The sequence below is a fragment of the Equus caballus genome, chromosome 13 (assembly GCF_041296265.1).
Source record: "Equus caballus isolate H_3958 breed thoroughbred chromosome 13, TB-T2T, whole genome shotgun sequence".
Classification (NCBI taxonomy): Eukaryota; Metazoa; Chordata; class Mammalia; order Perissodactyla; family Equidae; genus Equus; species Equus caballus.
Genome location: NC_091696.1, coordinates 41,844,163 through 41,861,603, shown reverse-complemented (window position 1 = coordinate 41,861,603; position 17,441 = coordinate 41,844,163). Strand labels below are relative to the sequence as shown.

The window sequence follows — 17,441 nt, the reverse complement described above, 5'->3', positions numbered from 1 at the left end:
AGAGGAGGGGAAGGAAGTTCACGGACATTCCCAAGGCAACTTTCCCTATTCCAGGTTGAGTCCGTTGACTCACCAGAAGCAAAAACAAACAAATCTAGAACCTGTTTCCCTGCCATAAGAAAATGTGTCTAGGGCCAGCGGTGCCGTGTCAGACGGAAAGTACTCGGGACAGTCCTTAGGGCCAACAGTGCCATGTCAGATGGAAAGTACGCGGGACAATCCCTAGGGCAAATCATCTAGGCAGCTGCTGGCCTGCTTCCCAGGAAATCCCAGTTGGCCTGGGACCGCAGAGCCACGGGCAAAGAGCCCTCCTGGCTGGCTCGCCAGATTGTTACTGCCTACAAACAGGTTCTTTACCCACCATACAAGAGGGGCGAAGTAAAAGCTGGAATGCCAGGGTTATGGCAAGGAAAGGATTTTTATTTTGGGTGACATCAGTTGGGAGAGGAGAGTAAGCCCTCAAATTCGTCTCATCTCGTCTTGTCTCCTCTCCCTGAAAGATGGGAGGCCAGGAATTTTAAAGACTGAAAGGAATGCAGCTGCTTGTGGGTTGGGGGGAGTCTGTGACCCTGCAGGTGGCTGTCCTTGGTTGTTTGTCTCCATGGAGGATGGTGGACTCTGGTGCCAGGAAGCCAGGGAGTAAGCAAGGAAAGGAGATGAGTGTTTTGATTTTAACCCCTGTCTGCTGGGTTTAATGTAGGGGAATCGATATCAGGGCCAGTATCACTCCTCTAACATTACAATCCTTCCTTTTCTTCAGAGTAATTTCAGTTATGACTTAGTTGTGATTTCTTTCATATTTAAAAAAAATTCTTATGTATGTGCCATTAGGAAATGCAAGTATTTTCTCACATCCATGGTGTGCTATCTGTATGGTTCTACAGTTGACAATTTTCATTCGACAATATGTATATCTTAAATTTGTCCATCTTGATCCACAGTCATATCCAGTAAATTCATTTCTAAAACTATTTAGTGTTCCACTGTATGAATATACCATGTTTTATTTAACTGTTTCTCTAACAGTGGACATGTAGGTTGCTTCTAATTTTTTGCTGTTATCGACAGAACCATAACCAATCTTCTTGTCTATTCTTCTAGAATACTCGTATATTATGAAATGCTGACTGTTGGTTTTGTTTTGGCTCTAAACTTTGTAAGTGTATTTAGTCAAACAACTGTCTTGTGATTTGTTTTCTGTTCTCCATAGGGATGCCATTGAAAAATTATTTCCTGATGCCATTAGAATGCGATTTGAAGACATTCAGCAGAATAATGACATAGTCCAGAGTCTTGCAGCCTTTCAGAAGTATGGAAATGATCAGATTCCTTTAGCTCCCAACACTGGCCGAGTGAATCAGCAGAGAGGGGGCGGATTCTTTTCCGGAGTGCTCACAGCTTTAACTGGTGTGGCAGTAAGTTTATCAGTTTCTCTGTCCCGCCTCCCGCCCACAGTTCCCACTAAAGACATTTCTGTTGAAATACATCTAGACAATTGTTGATATAACTGCATGTGATAATTCACTGCATACATTGAAATCTGCTGGCTTGCATGATTCTTTGGGGATGTTGCTTACTCTGGTAGACAATGTAATATTCAGAGCCCAGTAAATATTAACTTTATCCCTTTTCCTCTTCTTTATAACCTACTCAATGGGTACTATTATTATTCCCATTTTAGAGATGAGCAAACAGGTGCATAAAGGTGTTAGAACTGGAATTTGAGACCATGTTGCCTTGATGATAGAGTCTTGAGCACAGCACTTTAGTAACTTCCATCATAGAGAATACTTTCTAAGTTCCATGCCGCAAAAATCTAAATGTTACAAATTTTCCAATAGAAACGGCACGTGAGTCAGGTATGTTGCCCAAGTTAAATGGGGTCAAGGATGCAGTGCTCCCAGGTGCCTGCAAGGAGTCCTGTTCCTGTCTCTCTTCCCTCACGGCCTGACAACCAGCAGAGAGAGGAGCCTGCCGAGAGTTGTGCTCCCCAGTTCTCTGTGGCAGTGGCATTGCCCTGCTTCTGTGTAGAGACTTGCCATCGTTCCCTTCCAGCTCAGCCTCTTCCCTTCTTTGCTCCACGCTCATGCATTTAGAGACTGGCGTCTCTAACCTTTGTGTTTCTTAAGGTCCCTGTCACTTTTCCCCAGGTGGTCCTGCTCGTGTCTCACTGGAGCAGCAGGGAATCTGAGCACGACCTTCTGGTCCACAAGCCTGTGGCCAAATGGACGGCAGAAGAAGTTGTCCTCTGGCTGGAGCAGCTGGGCCCTTGGGCCTCTCTCTACAAAGACAGATTTTTATCTGAAAGAGTAAATGGAAGGTGAGGAGCAAAATCTTCTGACACATCACTGAAATTTCTTTTTAAACAGCTTTGTTGAGGTATAATCCATATACCGTAAAATTCACTCATTTAAAGTGTACAATCAATGGTTTTTAATATATTCATAGATACGTGCAGCCATCACCACAATCTAGTTTTAGAATATTTTCATCCCCCTCAAAAGGAAAGCGCCGACCCTTTACTGGTCAATCTTCATTTCTGCTCACCCTCAGCCTTGGGCAACCACCATCTAGTTTGTCTCTATGGGTACACCTATTCAGAGTATGTCGTATACGTGGAATCTTACACCATGTGTGACCTTTTGCGTCTGGCTTTTTCACTTAGCATAACGTTTCCAAGGTTCGTCCAAGTTGTAGTACATGTCAGTGCTTCATTCCTTTTTATGACTGAAGAATATTCCATTATATGGTTATACCACATTTCATTTATCCATTCTTCAGTTGATGAACATTTGGGTGGATTCCATTTGGGGGCTGTTATGAATAATGCTGCTATGATGATTTGTGTAAAAGTTTTTGTGTGGACATATATTTTCAGTACTCTCCAGGATTGAATTGCTGGGTCATAAGGTAACTCTGTATTTAACTTTTTAAGGAATTGTCAAACTGCTTTCCAAAGTGGCTGTACCATTTTTTGTCATTGACATTTTAATTTGTTTGTTGCTTCCTGATTATAAAAGTAACATACATTTATTATTTATTTTTCAAAATAATGTAGAACTGTAGTATATTGGCAGTGAAATACCCTCGTGATTCTACTCATCAGAGAAACCACTGTATCATCTTGCTGGACATCTTTCCAGATTTTTTTAATGTTTAAACAGACTTACACATGTAACTGTGTATCATTTCTTTATTTCAACTGAAAATAGATTGTACTAAGCAGATCTGTGTTTATATGTATACATACACATGTTTGTATGTATGTGCGTATACTGTAGTCTATTTCATCCATCTCTACCAATTCACATTTGAGTTGTTTCCTTTTTCCTGTTCCAGACAATTCCAAATAACATTGTAGCAAGTGCCCTGGTACGAGGAACTCACGAATTGAACCCCTGGACTTTGGGGAGGCTGTTTCTGCCCATCAGCAAATCTTCCCACCCCGTTCCAGAGCACTGTCCATCTTCATTGCGGTCCCTCTCTTCCTTGGAGAGACTGCGTAGGGATGTGACACAGAACAGCACACAGTGCTGGAAGCAGCCACTCTCTGACCCGTTTGTTGTGGACATGTCGTCCACTCACTGCCAGGCTGCCCGACTGCCCCACCTTCCACCCTAGTCACTTCTTCCCACTGAACTGAGCCCTCAACACTTGACTCTCCCTTGGGGAAGCAAAATGCTCCTAGTTTGTCTATTTTTTGTGAGAAATAGCCCACTCCCCCAAATTGTGATTTTAAAAAATCTGTCTACCTAGCTAATACAATCTGTCTTTGCATAATTGTCTTCCTGCTAGAGGATAGATTTCTAGAACTGGAATTGGTGGGTCAAAGGGAATAAACCTTCACAAGTTTAGGAAATGTCAAATTACCCACCAGAGGACATCCGTTTACACTCCTCCAGCAGTGGTTGTGTGTGCCTGCTGGTCTCGCATCTGCTAGTGCCCAGGGATGTTTTTAACAACAAATCGCTATGGACGCAGCTTCATGTTTCCTCATGAAAGGAAGAAAGAGGGGATCTATAATCATTTTTTTTGTTAAATCACTACCCAAAACCAATGACTTCTAATGTCGTAATGATTTATTGGATTTCTCTCCAGTTTTTTTTTTCTATACGCACACTAAAAAATAGAGAAATATGTGAGAGGTTAGAGTGCATAGCCGAAAGATCAGAGGTTACGAGCAAAACAGACCTAGGTATGCCTTGGCTGGGTCACTTTATTTCTCCGAGCCAGTTTCCTCATTCACAAAATTGTCATCATGCCTCCTACCCTGCAGAACTGTTAAATGGATCAGTGATGACTTATGAAAGTATTTTCAGATAGTCGCTGGCAAACAGTAAGCGTTCAGTTGTCTGCTGTGGCTAATATTATTTCATATCCTGAGTGTCTTCCCTTACGTCACTGACTGTGGAAAGTTTGCTCCCAGTATATCATCTGAAAGAACTACCCTCCTATCCGCTTCCCCCTGCAGATTGCTTTTAACTCTGACAGAGGAAGAATTTTCAAGGGCGCCATATACCATAGAAAGTAGCAGCCACAGAAGAGCCATCCTCATGGAACTGGAGCGTGTCAAAGCACTAGGCGTGAAACCTCCCCAGAATCTCTGGGAATATAAGGTGAACTGTTTATTTCTTTAATTGAAAAAAGAATAAAGAGCGAGATAGCAATGGTCTGCATGCTCATTACTTAAGACAGCACCGCAGACACAGGTGAAGCCCCATGTCCCCTCCCCCCGCAGAGGTGCCCAGCTCCTGCAGCTGGGCGGTGCGTCCTTCCTGGGCATGTTTTCCTCCTGGCTTTAGGGGTAGGGCTCTGCAGGCACAAGGAGCATTGTTCTCTGGGCTTTTCACCTTCATGGAGGAGGCGTGAACTGAGCATATCCTTCTGCAAGTAGCTGACTCTGTGGCTCTCGTTCACTCACTGTCTTTCTTGTGCAGTATTGCATTGCACGAGGATGCAATAATTATGTATTTTCTGGTTGATGAGATTGTTTCCATTTTTGCTATTAGAAACACTGCTGCTGTGGCCATTCTTTGCAAGCTCTCACACTCATGTACAAGAGTTTTTTATGGTACATACTGAGGGATACTAGGTCACAAGTATTGCACGTGTTCAACTTTATTAGATATTGAACAATTGCTCTTCAGTGTGGCTGCACCAACTGGTTCTCCCTCACAGAGAGGATTTAGCGAATACTGTACTGTAAAACGAACACTGTATGTTTTTTATTAGTTAGAGCATATCTGCAATGTACCGACATACCCTAGAAAGACATCATGGAGAAAAATAAATATAAATAACCAATAAGTTTATGAGGAAAATATGCTCACTCCTAATTAAGGAAGTGCAAACTAAAACAAGCAGAAGGCATGTTTTCACCTATGGCATTATCAAGGATGAGAATGTTTAATCATATGAGGAAGGATGCGCTCGTGTTTTACAGATCATCAATTGGTGCCGTCTCTGGAGAGCAGGTTGTCAATAACTCTTAAAGGTGAACCGAACCCACTTTCTCATCCGCAGCTTCACTTCTTTGCGTTTGGAGCACAGGCAGTATAGCGCGGTGCTCAGAGCGGGCTCAGGAGCCTCACTGCCCGGGCTCCTCCAGGACGCTCCGGCTGTGGGAGCACCAGCAAGCTGGGCCTTGTGATGCCCATTTCGTCCTCAGTAAATGACCGAGAGAGTCACAGCGAGAACAGAATGTCCGAGTCACAGAAAGTCCTTCAACAAGATGTGCCCCGCAGCATCATTGGTAATAGCAGCATGTGGAAAAGAACCTGTTATCGGGAACAGGAAATAATACAGACACCCATACGTGTACCCACCACAAAGAGAGGAGGCACTCTGGGTGTGCTAATAAGGAAGGACGCAGGTTGTGGTGTTACCTAGAAATAAAGGAAAGCGCATTGGAAAATACACACATTTGTTTGTATCTATATGTTTGCACATACATAGAAAATTTCTGGAAGGATACACAAACTGTTAGCAGTGTTTCATCTGGGAATTGAGATTTGGACGGGAGGAGAATTTTGTCACTTAATACATTTCTATGCCATTTGAAAAAAATTACATTTACTGTGTACATCTATTACTTAACTTAAAAAAGCACTAGGTTAAAAAATTTTGAAGAACAGGCATAGAGGTCCTAAGGTAGAAAGTTTGTTGTTTTTTGTTACTGTTGCTTTTTAATTTTAAAAATTCCATACTTCTCTTTTACCATAAATTATTAGTTTTGTTAATGCAGTCAAACTCTGGGTTTTTTGTAGCCAATATTAATCCTATGGTGGGTTTTAATATCTGGCAGAACATCTCTGGGTCCTGTATCCAGCAATGACCCTCTATTTAAAATACGTAAAAGTAATGTTAATATTTTAAGCAGAGTGAATGGGAATGTGATTCCGGCCCTGGTGTAGGAGCAAGCAGAGTCTCGTCAGCCTGCTCCTTCAGTCTTCTGTGCTCCCAGCCTTTCTCCAAGGATGGCCATGGGGCCGTTAGCTGAAAGGCCGTGTGATCAGATTCCTCCAAGCCTAGGGTCGCAGTGCAGCTCCTTCTGAATGCCACTCTTCTCATCAGACTTGAAAGAGAGGGCTCCCCGCTGCAGTGCTGTCATCATAATCACCTCACCAGGTGGTCATTCCTCCTTATCTGACAGGAAGTCGCCAAGAGTTGGAATATTTCAGTCCAGCACTCACACTGCCGCCAGACCTACAGATATGTAACCTGGCCATCTCCCTTTCTCTTGTACTGACCGTGATGTGGCTGGACGCAGTCAGACTTTATTTCTGGCACTTGTGTTCCTTTGGAAAGTCTTAGATATTAGAGTGATCTATGGCCCTCCAAAAGACCGCAGTACATAAACGGATAACACAGCATTTCTGTGGTATTAGCATTTCATGGAGGTGCGAGGGAAATTATGAAAGAAGTGTTTTTGAAAGGCTCCTTTGGGGTTATAATGAAAAAAAGGATTGAGAAACACTGCTTTGGAGTCAAGAACTACTTCCATATGTCTGTGTCTCTCCTAAGTTAGGATACAAAGATATTTTTAGAAGTTAGATTTTTTAAAATCTTACTATGGAAAAGTTCAAACACAAAAGCAGGAGAATAGTACAAAACTGCTATTTACCCATAACTGTGACAGCAACTCGTGGCCATGTTTGTTTCAATAATACCCCTACTACTCCACCCCTGATTATTTTGAAAATCTGAGATAGCCTATATTTCATAAGTAGATATTTGAGTGAATCTCTAAAAAGTAAAGACTTTTTTAAAAAACAAAATTAAAATATCACCCTTGTACCCTCCAAAATTATCAGTAATTCTCTGATATTATCAAATAATTTGTCAGGATTCAAATATCCCACATCGCCTTTTTTTTTTTTTTTCCTGTTGATTTGCTCCAACCCGGGTCCAAACAAGGCCCGCATTTGCCTGTGTCTCTTCAGACTCGTTTAGTCTGTAGGTTGCCCCTCCCCCTTTCGTCACCGTGCACTCATTTGTTGAGGAAACCAGGTCATTTTGTCCTGTGGTTCTCCCACATGTTGAACTTTGCTGATTGTCTCTCTGTAGTGTCCCCTAACAGGTCCCTTTGTCCCCTGCATATCCTACAGTCTAGAGGCTTGCTTTCCTTTAGGGTTGGTATTTGGGCAAGACTACTTTATGGTGGTAGCTGTCAACCTTAGAAATAACAGCCAGTTATTTTACCAGGAAAACGAGTTTGTTCAGGAATACCCAAAGAATTGCAATTTGGGCTGTGCATGCTATGGCAGACCATAGGCAAATCCAACCTAGAGGGGAGAGGAATGTTATTTTCTAAAGAAAAAGGAGAAAATTGGGAGGGGCTGGAAAGCCCATTGGGGAAAAACAAGAGTTCCAGGCAGTGCTGGTTCTCATTGGCTGAGTTTCCGGGGTAGTGGATTTCTGTTTAGGATGCAATGTACATTTCTTCCTGTAATTGACAGCTCTTGCCTGTCCACTTCTTTCTGTTGGAGTCTGTGCTTGTCCATCTTTCATGTAATTGACTTTAGGTGGTCCTACGTGGGAGCTCCCCCTTCTCCCCTTCTGACTCCATTTTAAATTGAGGTTTCCCTATATTAATTTTCACATGGTGTTTTCTTCCATCAAGAGGCTCATAATGTCCAGCTGTCTCTCTTTTTCTGATGGTAGCAGCCACTGTGGTCATTCATCATTTAGATCCATATGTTCATTAGGGGTTGCATAATTGTGATATTGTAGTTCTCCTGTTATTCTTCATTTGTTAGCTGAAATACGTCTTAAAAAAAAAGGAAAATTTCCCTCAGCAACCATTTTGATTACCTAAGTACAGTTTTTACCAGAAAGACAGGTTAAAATCTTGATTCTTTCCCTTTATTTGCCAGGTTCAGGATAATGATTTGGTTCTCTATTATCCTCCAAAGACAACCAATTTCTTTCTTTTCTTTTTTTTTTTTTGGTGAGGAAGATTAGCCCTGAGCTAACATCTGTACCAGTCTTCCTCTATTTTGTATGTGGGACACCTCCATAGTATGACTGATGAGTGGAATAGGTCCCTGCCCATGATCCAAAAGCACAGGCCAGGGCCACTGAAGGGGAGTGCACGGAACTTTAACCACTTGGCCATGGAGCCAGCCCCTTTTTTTGTGTGTGAGGAAGATTGGCCCTGAGCTAACATCTGTTGCCAATCTTCCTATCTTTTATGTGAGATGCTGCCACAGTGTGGCTTGATGAGTGGTGCTAGGTCCGCGCTTGGGATCCAAACCTGTGAACCCAGGCTGCTGAAGCGGAGCCTGTGAACTTAACCACTATGCCACCAGGCTTGACCCCAATTTCTTTACTTAGGATCATTCTTAACTGAGCATTTTAACGTTCTTGATGTGTTTAAATACATTTCAGTAATTATTCTAATTGATATTCAAATTATCCCATCTTTTTTGAGTAGGACTCTCTTCAAATTATTTTGAATCCTTTTTTTTAAACTTAACTTTTGGATTGAGGTATAAGGTACTTGCTAGCAAGTCCTTTTGACGTGGCCTCATTAGTCTTTGATACTTTCCTTTGTCATGTGACAAGATGTTCAAGTTACTCTTGTACCTTTCCTGCCCCGGACCTGGAATCAGCCATTTCACAAGTTGGGCCTTGTTAAAAAATCTTTTACTAGAAAATTTCGGGTATCGGGGCCAGCTCCGTGGCTGAGTGGTTAAGTTCGCGCGGTCCACTGCAGCGGCCCAGGGTTCGGATCCTGGGTGCGGACATGGCACCGCTCGTCAGGCCACGTTGAGGTGGTGTCCCACATCCCACAACTGGAAAGACATGCAACTAAGATATACAACTGTGTACAGGGGGTGTTTGGGGAGATAAAGCAGAAAAAAAAAAAAAAAAGATTGGCAACAGTTGTTAGCCCAGGTGCCAATCTTTAAAAAAAAGAAAATTTCAGGTATATACAAAAGTAGAGGAACAGTGTACTCATGCCCAGCCTCAAGCAGTACTGGCTCATGACCATTCTTATTTCATCTGCACCCCTCCACTCTCCACACCCCCAATCCTGGGATTATATTAAAGCATATCCAAACATCACATTCGTTTACCCCTACATACTGGAGTATGAATCTCTAAAGAGAAGGACTCTCTTCTTAAATGTAACCATTATCACACTTAAAAAAATTTAATAGTAAGCCATTCATAGCACAAGTAAGTTGAATATGTTTTAACAGTTTTATTGAGCTGTAATTGACATATACATATTTAAAGTGTACAATTTGGTAAGTTTTGCCATACGTACACACCCGTGAAACCATCAGCACAATCAAGATAGCGAACAGAGCCGTCACTCCCCAGCGTGGCCCGCTGCCCCTTTGGAAGCGCTCCTTCCCGCCCCTCCCCATCCTGGGAAGCGTACAGCGGTCTCTCACTGCTTCAATTGCATTTCTCTAAGGACTAATGATACTGAGCGTCTTTTCATGTGCTTACTTGCCACCTTTAGATCTTCTTTGGTGAAGTGTCCATTCATATCTTTTGCCCATTTTATTTGATTGATGCTTAGTAGCATCGAGTAGTTTTTAAATTACTTTAAAATTGTAGCGAAATTGACAAAGGTGAGGAGAATGAACAATGCTGGTAATCCCACCTGAGATTCAAACACGGTTACCATTGCATTTTGCTCTGTTTTCTTCTAGACAATTTTCTGCAGTTTAAACAGTCCTTTGGTTTCTCTGTTCATCCCACATATGCTGGGTGGCATCTGCCGTGGCCAGGCGCTCTTCTAGGAAAGGGACCTCAGCCTGAACCAGGCCTTGCCTGCATGGCGCCGACCCTGTGGAGATGGGATTGCTACCTGTCTTTGACTCTTGTTTTCACCTAACGTCGTGATATGAGCATTACCCACAGCTTCTCGTAATCATTGTTCAATGGCCCTGTGGCTTCTGTGCTAACTATCTACTGGGTCTCCATTACTTAGGTTGCAGAGTTCACTCTTTCTCTGTTAGACACAGTGCAGCAGGAAACATTTTGTGCATAGAGCCTTCTCTATTTCGGATTATTTTTATTAAGTAGTACCCACTAATAGATTGGGTAAGTTAAACTTTTCCGTTTAAAATTAATTATCTGACATCTCAGGGGTTTTTTTGTTTTTTGGTGAGGAAGATTGACCCTGAGCTAACATCTGTGGCCAACCTTCCTCCTTCTTCTCCCCAAAGTCCCCCCGGTACATAGTTGTATATCCTAGTTGTAGGTTCTTCTAGCTCCTCTGTGTGGGACGCCGCCTCAGCGTGGCCTGCTGAGCGGTGGTATGTCCGTGCCCGGGATCCAGACTGGTGAACCCCTGGCTGCCAAAGCAGGGCACGCAAACTTGACCACTCAGCCACAGGGCCAGCCCCTAAATTAAAGATTTTTAAGATTCTTTGATACACTTTGCAAAATTGCTTCCCAGAAAGGTTGTGTTCTACCAGCTGTGCCTAAGAGTGGGCTTCTCCTAGCCCTCCCCTCCCCAGCCGTGGAGAGAGATTACATCTTTATAGAGTGTAGCCCAGTAGATTAAGGACCTCGCCTCTTCTTGCCCATTCATTCATTCATTCATTGTTTGTGCAAACCACACAAAAAGGGCTGATGGCAAAGGGCGTGAGCCTGTGGAAGGTGTGCGGGTGGGGAGCTGGGCGCCATGGTTGTAATGTGGCCCTGGGTCCACCTCATCCTCTGCAGGCCGTGAACCCGGGCAGGTCCCTGTTCCTGCTGTACGCCCTCAAGAGTTCCCCCCGACTCGGGCTGCTGTACCTCTACCTGTTCGACTACACCGACACCTTCCTCCCCTTCATCCACACCATCTGCCCGCTACCGGAAGACGGCTCCGGGGAGGACCTCATCACCAAGCTGTTGGTAGGTCTGAGGAGCGCCTCGGGTGGAGCCGGTCCGCCGGTCTGCAGTGTGATACCAGAGACGTGGCTGCAGCCTGTCAGGGACGAGCGAAAGATGCCCAGCCTTCATTTAAATTTGGCAAGAAGAGACCTACAAAAGAAAGCAAAGCAGCAACTTCCCCACTCCCAGAAGCCTGCTTTGTGTCCTGCATTGCAGAGCAAGAGGGGAGCTACCCTCTGCATTTGAAACATTTAGACAAAACAAAACAAACAGCATTGCTTTGATTATAAAAGAAGATAGCACAGGTCAGATGGCCTGCGGCGTAGATTGAGGGGCCTTCTAGCTCCGTACTCTGTCTCGTAAGAGGATCCTCAAAGGATGATTATTTGTCCTCCCATGAGGCAGGGTTAGTGGCCATCGTTTAGGCCTCAGAACAGTCAGCCACCGTCCCTCTCCCTGATGGACGTCATCGTATCAGCTGACCGCAGGGCCCGTGGCAGGGACTGTTGCTCCCACAGCTCCTGGTTCTTGCGTTTGGCCCATGGATTCCTTCAGCATTGGCTCAGTGGTTTCTCTGTCTGGTTGTTTATTTGAGCTCAGTGTCCTTTGCACTGCTTCTCTTCGGGCAGTCTCTCTGATCTGTCTATATCAAAAAGTCACGTGGACATAGAATTATCATATGTATATTATCCACACCCATAAGTGTTGAAAGGGAGTTCCTAAATCTCCAAAGACCCTTTGTTAAGCACTTCAATCAGGTGCCTTCCTGACCTTGGCCTTGGGTGTGGTTTGAGGCCTGCTCATCAGCCTGTTGGCGCCATGTCCCTCTGATCACCCAGCTTCCAGCTGTTACCCGCCCTTGCTGGGCCAGGGCACAGAGACGCCCTGACCTTCCCCTTTCAATGCGGCCACCCACCCCTCCTCAGGCTGAGTCCTTCCTGCAGTGCTCAGGATCTGGTCCACTGTGCGCAGGCTTGCTGAGCTTCCATTAGTCTTCTGAATGCCTGTGAGTCGTTTAAATACTCTTGTCAGTTGTCCCCTCATATCTGTAATTAGTTTTTTACTTTCCCCAAAATAACTTTTTCAAGGTGTGTGTTTAATTTTCCCCTGACCTGTTATTCCACCACAGCTGAGAGGTTGAATTTAGGGAATTGTTTGAGCTACCCATGCAGTGATGAAGACATTTGAAAACTGGTTAATTTATATTCGTTTCAACCTATTTATAACTCCTGGGTAGATTTTTACTTCTGAGCTTCCACAATTATATAATAAGCATCTCAGTTCAACCTCTTTGGTAACATTTAGCCAATGTAAGATTAATTATTTTAAGGCGAGTTGGTGGATGGAAATTTCTTTTTCTTTTTTTATTTGAGGAAGATTAGCCCTGAGCTAACATCTGCCACCAATCCTCCTCTTTTTGCTGAGGAAGACTGGCCCTGAGCTAACATCTGTGCCCATCTTCCTCTACTTTATATGTGGGACACCTGCCACAGCACAGCTTGACAAGCAGTGCCATGTCCGCACCCGGGATCCGAACCAGGGAACCCTGGGCCACTGAAGCGGAACCTGTGAACTTAACTGCCGTGCGACTGGGCCAGCCCCTGGAAATTTCATTTTAGATTGTTGGATATGTGTGTGTTTTAATAAATGTAAAACACACTGGGATAACTCACTGTAAAAGTTAATCCTCGTAATTTTTTGTGCCCAATTTTATTTATCTGTGTGTTCTTCTTAAAGGATCTCAGAGAACCCACATGGAAGCAGTGGAGAGAATTCCTCGTCAAGTACTCCTTCCTTCCGTACCAGCTGATTGCTGAATTTGCTTGGGACTGGCTGGAGGTCCATTACTGGACATCCCGGTTTCTCATCGTCAACGCCATGTTACTCTCAGTTCTGGAGTTATTCTCCTTTTGGAGGATCTGGTCAAGAAGTGAACTGAAGTAAGTGTATTTTATGTTGGAGATGGTTGGAGCGACAGAGACTGGGAAAGAAATGCCACATGGTGGGAAAGTCCTCTTTGAAGTATCACTCAAGTGTGAAAAGACTCCTTGGGCTCTGGTTTAGAAACGCTATTGGAGCAGCGAATAGGAAAATGACCGTGTGTTTGGTCACGGGGAGGTTTTCATGGTGCTTCTCCATATATCTTTTCCCCACATGCTATAGACTTTGTGATTCCTGGGGGTGGGGGGTGTGCCTGAATGGTTTTAACAATTAAGGAGTAAACAAGCGAGAAGAAGAGGGCACTTCGTGGAAGACAGCAGTATGGCAGAACATTAAGAGATCTGATGAGGAGTTCTCTAGGCACAAGTTCTAGTCCTGCTCGGCCACCGACTTGGACAGTAATAGCTTCTCTGGATCAACGCATAAAATGAGGGAGTTGGACTAGCCAGTCACTGAGTCAGGACTCTTTTTTTTTTTTTTTTTTTAAAGATTGGCACCTGAGCTAACAACCGTTGCCAATCTTTTTTTTTTTTTCCTGCTTTATCTCCCCAAGCCCCCCATACATAGTTGTACATCTTAGTTGTGGGTCCTTCTAGTTGTGGCATGTGGGGCGCCACCTCAACGTGACCTGACGAGCAGTGCCATGTCCGCACCCAGGATCCGAACCCTGGGCCACCAGAGTGGAGCGCGCGAACTTAACCACTCGGCCATGGGGCCAGCCCCTGAGTCAGGACTCTTGATTGCTAGTGACAGAAGCCAACCTAAACTGGCTTTCCTAAAAAGGGAAATGCCCAGTTAAGGCTTCCTGCAGGGCTGGACCCAAAGACCCAAATGCTGTCATCAGGACTGACTCTTTCTCTCACTGTCACAGCTCTGCTCCGTCCTGTGTTGTTTGGCCTCAGGCAGCGCTCTCTGTGTGGGGCCCCTTGGTCCCTGGGGCAGTGGATCTGAGCAGCTGAGCAACCCTGGGGGAGAGAACACTTCTTTCCCCATAGCACTTACATGCCTTAGGGCTCACACGCCACATGCCCACCGAACCCATCACAGGGTGCAGGGCTGTGCTGGCCCTCCTTATCCAGGCTGGAGGCACGTACTTACCCTCACCCAGGGGCTGGCTCCAGCCCCACCCAGACCACATGGAAAGGAGTAGGGAGGGAGGCACCCCAAAGGAAAAATCAGGTGTTTCCAGAAGAAAGAGGATGGCAAAAGTAATATATCACCACACCAGCATCCTTTCAGCCTGAAACACATCCCATAACTCGACATCCCGTGACAGGGTTCTTGGCCTCATTAATCAGTAGCAGCCTTCTAGAAAGTTCTGAGAACCTGACAAGAATTTCCCTCATTTACTTCAATTCCGTGAACTCATTTGTTCATGCACAGTTAATTGAGCCCCTGTCCCACCCCTGGCTCTCTGCCAGGCACTGCAGCTCTTCTGGTAAAGAGATAGTCTTTCCTCTGAAAGCCCACAGCCTATCAGGGAAAATGTGTAGGTTAAATACGGTGTGACACAGCAGTGCGGCAGGTGGTATTGGGGCTGTAAAGGGGAGGCCTCGCCTGCTGTGGGGACCAGGCAGTGGTGCCGAGGAGGCACCCTCCAGGCTGCGTCTGGGGTTTCAAGAGGGGCTGGGGAGGTAAAGATATGTCTTGGGCCCCAGGACAGAAAGCAAGGTCTTTGCAGCACGGGCAGCCAGCCTCCTCACTGGAAGGAGGCCCAGGCTCTGGGCACTTCTGTGTCAGCATTAGGATCCCATCAAGGTTCTACCTCTCAGACGCTTCTCTTCTTTTTTCAGGACTGTGCCTCAGAGGATGTGGAGCCATTTTTGGAAGGTATCAACACAGGGTCTTTTTGTGGCCATGTTCTGGCCCCTCATTCCTCAGTTTGTTTGCAACTGTTTATTTTACTGGGCCCTGTACTTTAACCCAATTATTAACATCGATCTCGTGGTCAGGGAAGTCCGACGACTGGAAACCCAAGTGTTGTGACTGGCACTGCCCAGGCTCTGAGGGACTCTTCCAGCCTCCCTGACGTCTGAGGTTTGATGCCTAGGGTGGCTGGAGGTGGGGGGGCACTTAAGGTAGCGGATTTCCTATTTTCTGCCCTAGTAAACAAGGTGCTGCTTTGTCTGTCAAAGGGTACGGCCAGGTCCTCTCTCCCTCTGCCTGTGGCATCGTGGCAGCAGGGACTGACATCCTAGAGCTGGGACAACACAGCAGCCACACCTCCCACCCAGCTGCCTTCCTCACAGGGACTTAGGAGGCCCCGGCCACGACGGCTGGCAAGGACCCAGGGTCCTCAGAGGATGCGATGTGTGCGACATGAGAAGGCCGCCACGTCAGCAGTGCCGCTTGCCCTAACATCGGTGACTGACAAAGACTCCCAGGGCAAGGTGGAGCCCTGATCTGAGACCAGGCTTGTTGGGGCCAGTCCTGTCCTCTAAGTCAACTTTAGGGAAACAGAAGATTTTGTCATAGGCATAGGCACATAAAAAATAAGAGGAAAAACCCCAGTCTGCTCGACGATCCTGTCTTCTTGACGAGTTGCTAGAACGGTTCAGAGTTCACCCTCTGGAAGGATTCCGTCTAGACTAGTTGATGGATAGCCTCGTCGTCACTGGCGTCCACGTGTAATTGCTGAAAGCTTGCATCGCTTCTCTGAGTAGGGGACTGAGGGGGACATCAGGCAGTTAATGGAAGGTAATTCACAGCAGCCTGAGCTGCCTCAGTGCTACTTAAAATTGTTTTGGGGTTTGCTTTGTTTTGTTTTTAAGAATTGAATGTGTAAAATAAATTCCAGGATAATCCTTCCGTTCAAGGAAACATTTTGTACGTTGACCTCACACTGTATAATCTTTACTGTCCTGTTCTCATGTATAAAACAGCAAGTATGATTACGCTGAGAGCTGTGGTTGTACTTATGAGTGGGATGAACTATGGCCTTTTATCTCCTGCCAGCGTAGAAGCAGCAGGTGTGAAATGGGATCCCTCTGAACATTGGCCCCACGGAGATAAGTCTGCCTCCAAAGGGTTTTTGTGACTCCACGACCCATTCATTAGTCCTTTGTGTATTTGAAGATTTAACTCAACCTTTGCATCTGAAAGTTTGAAGACATTACTTGAAATAAAAAGAAAGATTTTTATACAGATGAAACTTCCGCCTAGAGAAAAACTAGTGAGAAAACATGAAGCAAACGTGCATTGGCCAATACAACCTACTAGGCACACTTAACTCCGCCCGCCGGACGCCAACAGTGAGCCAAGGAGCCACCCGAAGGATCTTAAGTGAAAGGAGGGAGCATGTTTTTCTTCCTCTTGTGTTTGCTCATCAGGCCCCAGGGCTGCCTGACTTTACCTGGTTAACACTGTGACCTGGCAGAGACGCTGACAGCACTGCGGGTCTGGGGACACTGCAGGACTTGCGCATCCCTGGTCTCATGCCCTGCAGGGTTACTATTCTTTCCAGATGGAGAGATAGAGGTTGGGTGGCACCGGTGGAGCTGGGCCCAGGCTGGACCACAGGTTGCCAGACTCCTAGTCCAGTGCTCCCCACCCACACCCCGTGGCCTGCCAAACACTGTCCCCACCCCTGTTCCCCATATCCTGTTCAAAGATGAGTAATATCCATGTATGCTCTAGGGAGGAGGGCAAAGAGATACGGCCTAGAGCAAACGGGCTGGGCCGGACTCTAGCTCCTTATCGCCAGCAGGAGGGACAGGCACGTTCAGAATGAGAGGCACAGGCTGCCTCTCTCCTCTCCAGGACTCTCAGTCATATCAGGCTTGGCTGCATCAAAAGGGGGTGTCTACTTAAAATATTCAGATCCTTTGAGGCAAGAATTCGATTTCTGCAAGTCTGCGTTAGGGAATAATAAAAAGGTGGGCAACAGAAGGTGGCAAAGGTTAATTCACAAGCATCCTCATCACATCAACAATGGATAAAAACAGGAAATAGCACCAGTATCCAAAAGTTAGCTGTCTACTACAGCTATTTAAGATGAAGTTTCCAAAGATTTTTTAATGACATAGAGGAAACCTTATGAAAATCATACGGTATAGTCTCAACTATGTCTTTTAAAATTATAGAAAAGACTGATAGCACACTAAGTTGCTAAAAGTGGTTATTCTGGATTATGGGAATTGGAGTGATTTTTTTCTCCT

General features: G+C 45.3%; 1 protein-coding gene across 16 annotated transcripts in view; it reads left to right on the top strand.

Moving 5' to 3' along the window:
* Positions 1-16,184, top strand: part of BFAR (bifunctional apoptosis regulator) — a 33,011-nt gene extending 16,827 nt beyond the window's left edge. For 7 of the 16 annotated variants that reach the window (XM_070230984.1, XM_014730105.3, XM_070230991.1 and 4 more), the window contains 8 exons: positions 1,211-1,415; positions 2,151-2,320; positions 4,472-4,616; positions 11,191-11,364; positions 13,081-13,283; positions 15,078-15,114; positions 15,237-15,321; positions 15,420-16,184. In XM_070230984.1, coding sequence (XP_070087085.1) covers positions 1,211-1,415; positions 2,151-2,320; positions 4,472-4,616; positions 11,191-11,364; positions 13,081-13,283; positions 15,078-15,114; positions 15,237-15,320 — 1,018 coding nt within the window. In that variant the 3' untranslated portion in view covers position 15,321; positions 15,420-16,184. Of the gene's footprint in view, positions 1-1,210; positions 1,416-2,150; positions 2,321-4,471; positions 4,617-11,190; positions 11,365-13,080; positions 13,284-15,077 lie in introns of all 16 variants that reach the window. The other 9 variants (XM_005598894.4, XM_005598895.4, XM_023616289.2 and 6 more) reach the window with 3 other exon arrangements.
* Positions 16,185-17,441: the final 1,257 nt, after the last annotated feature.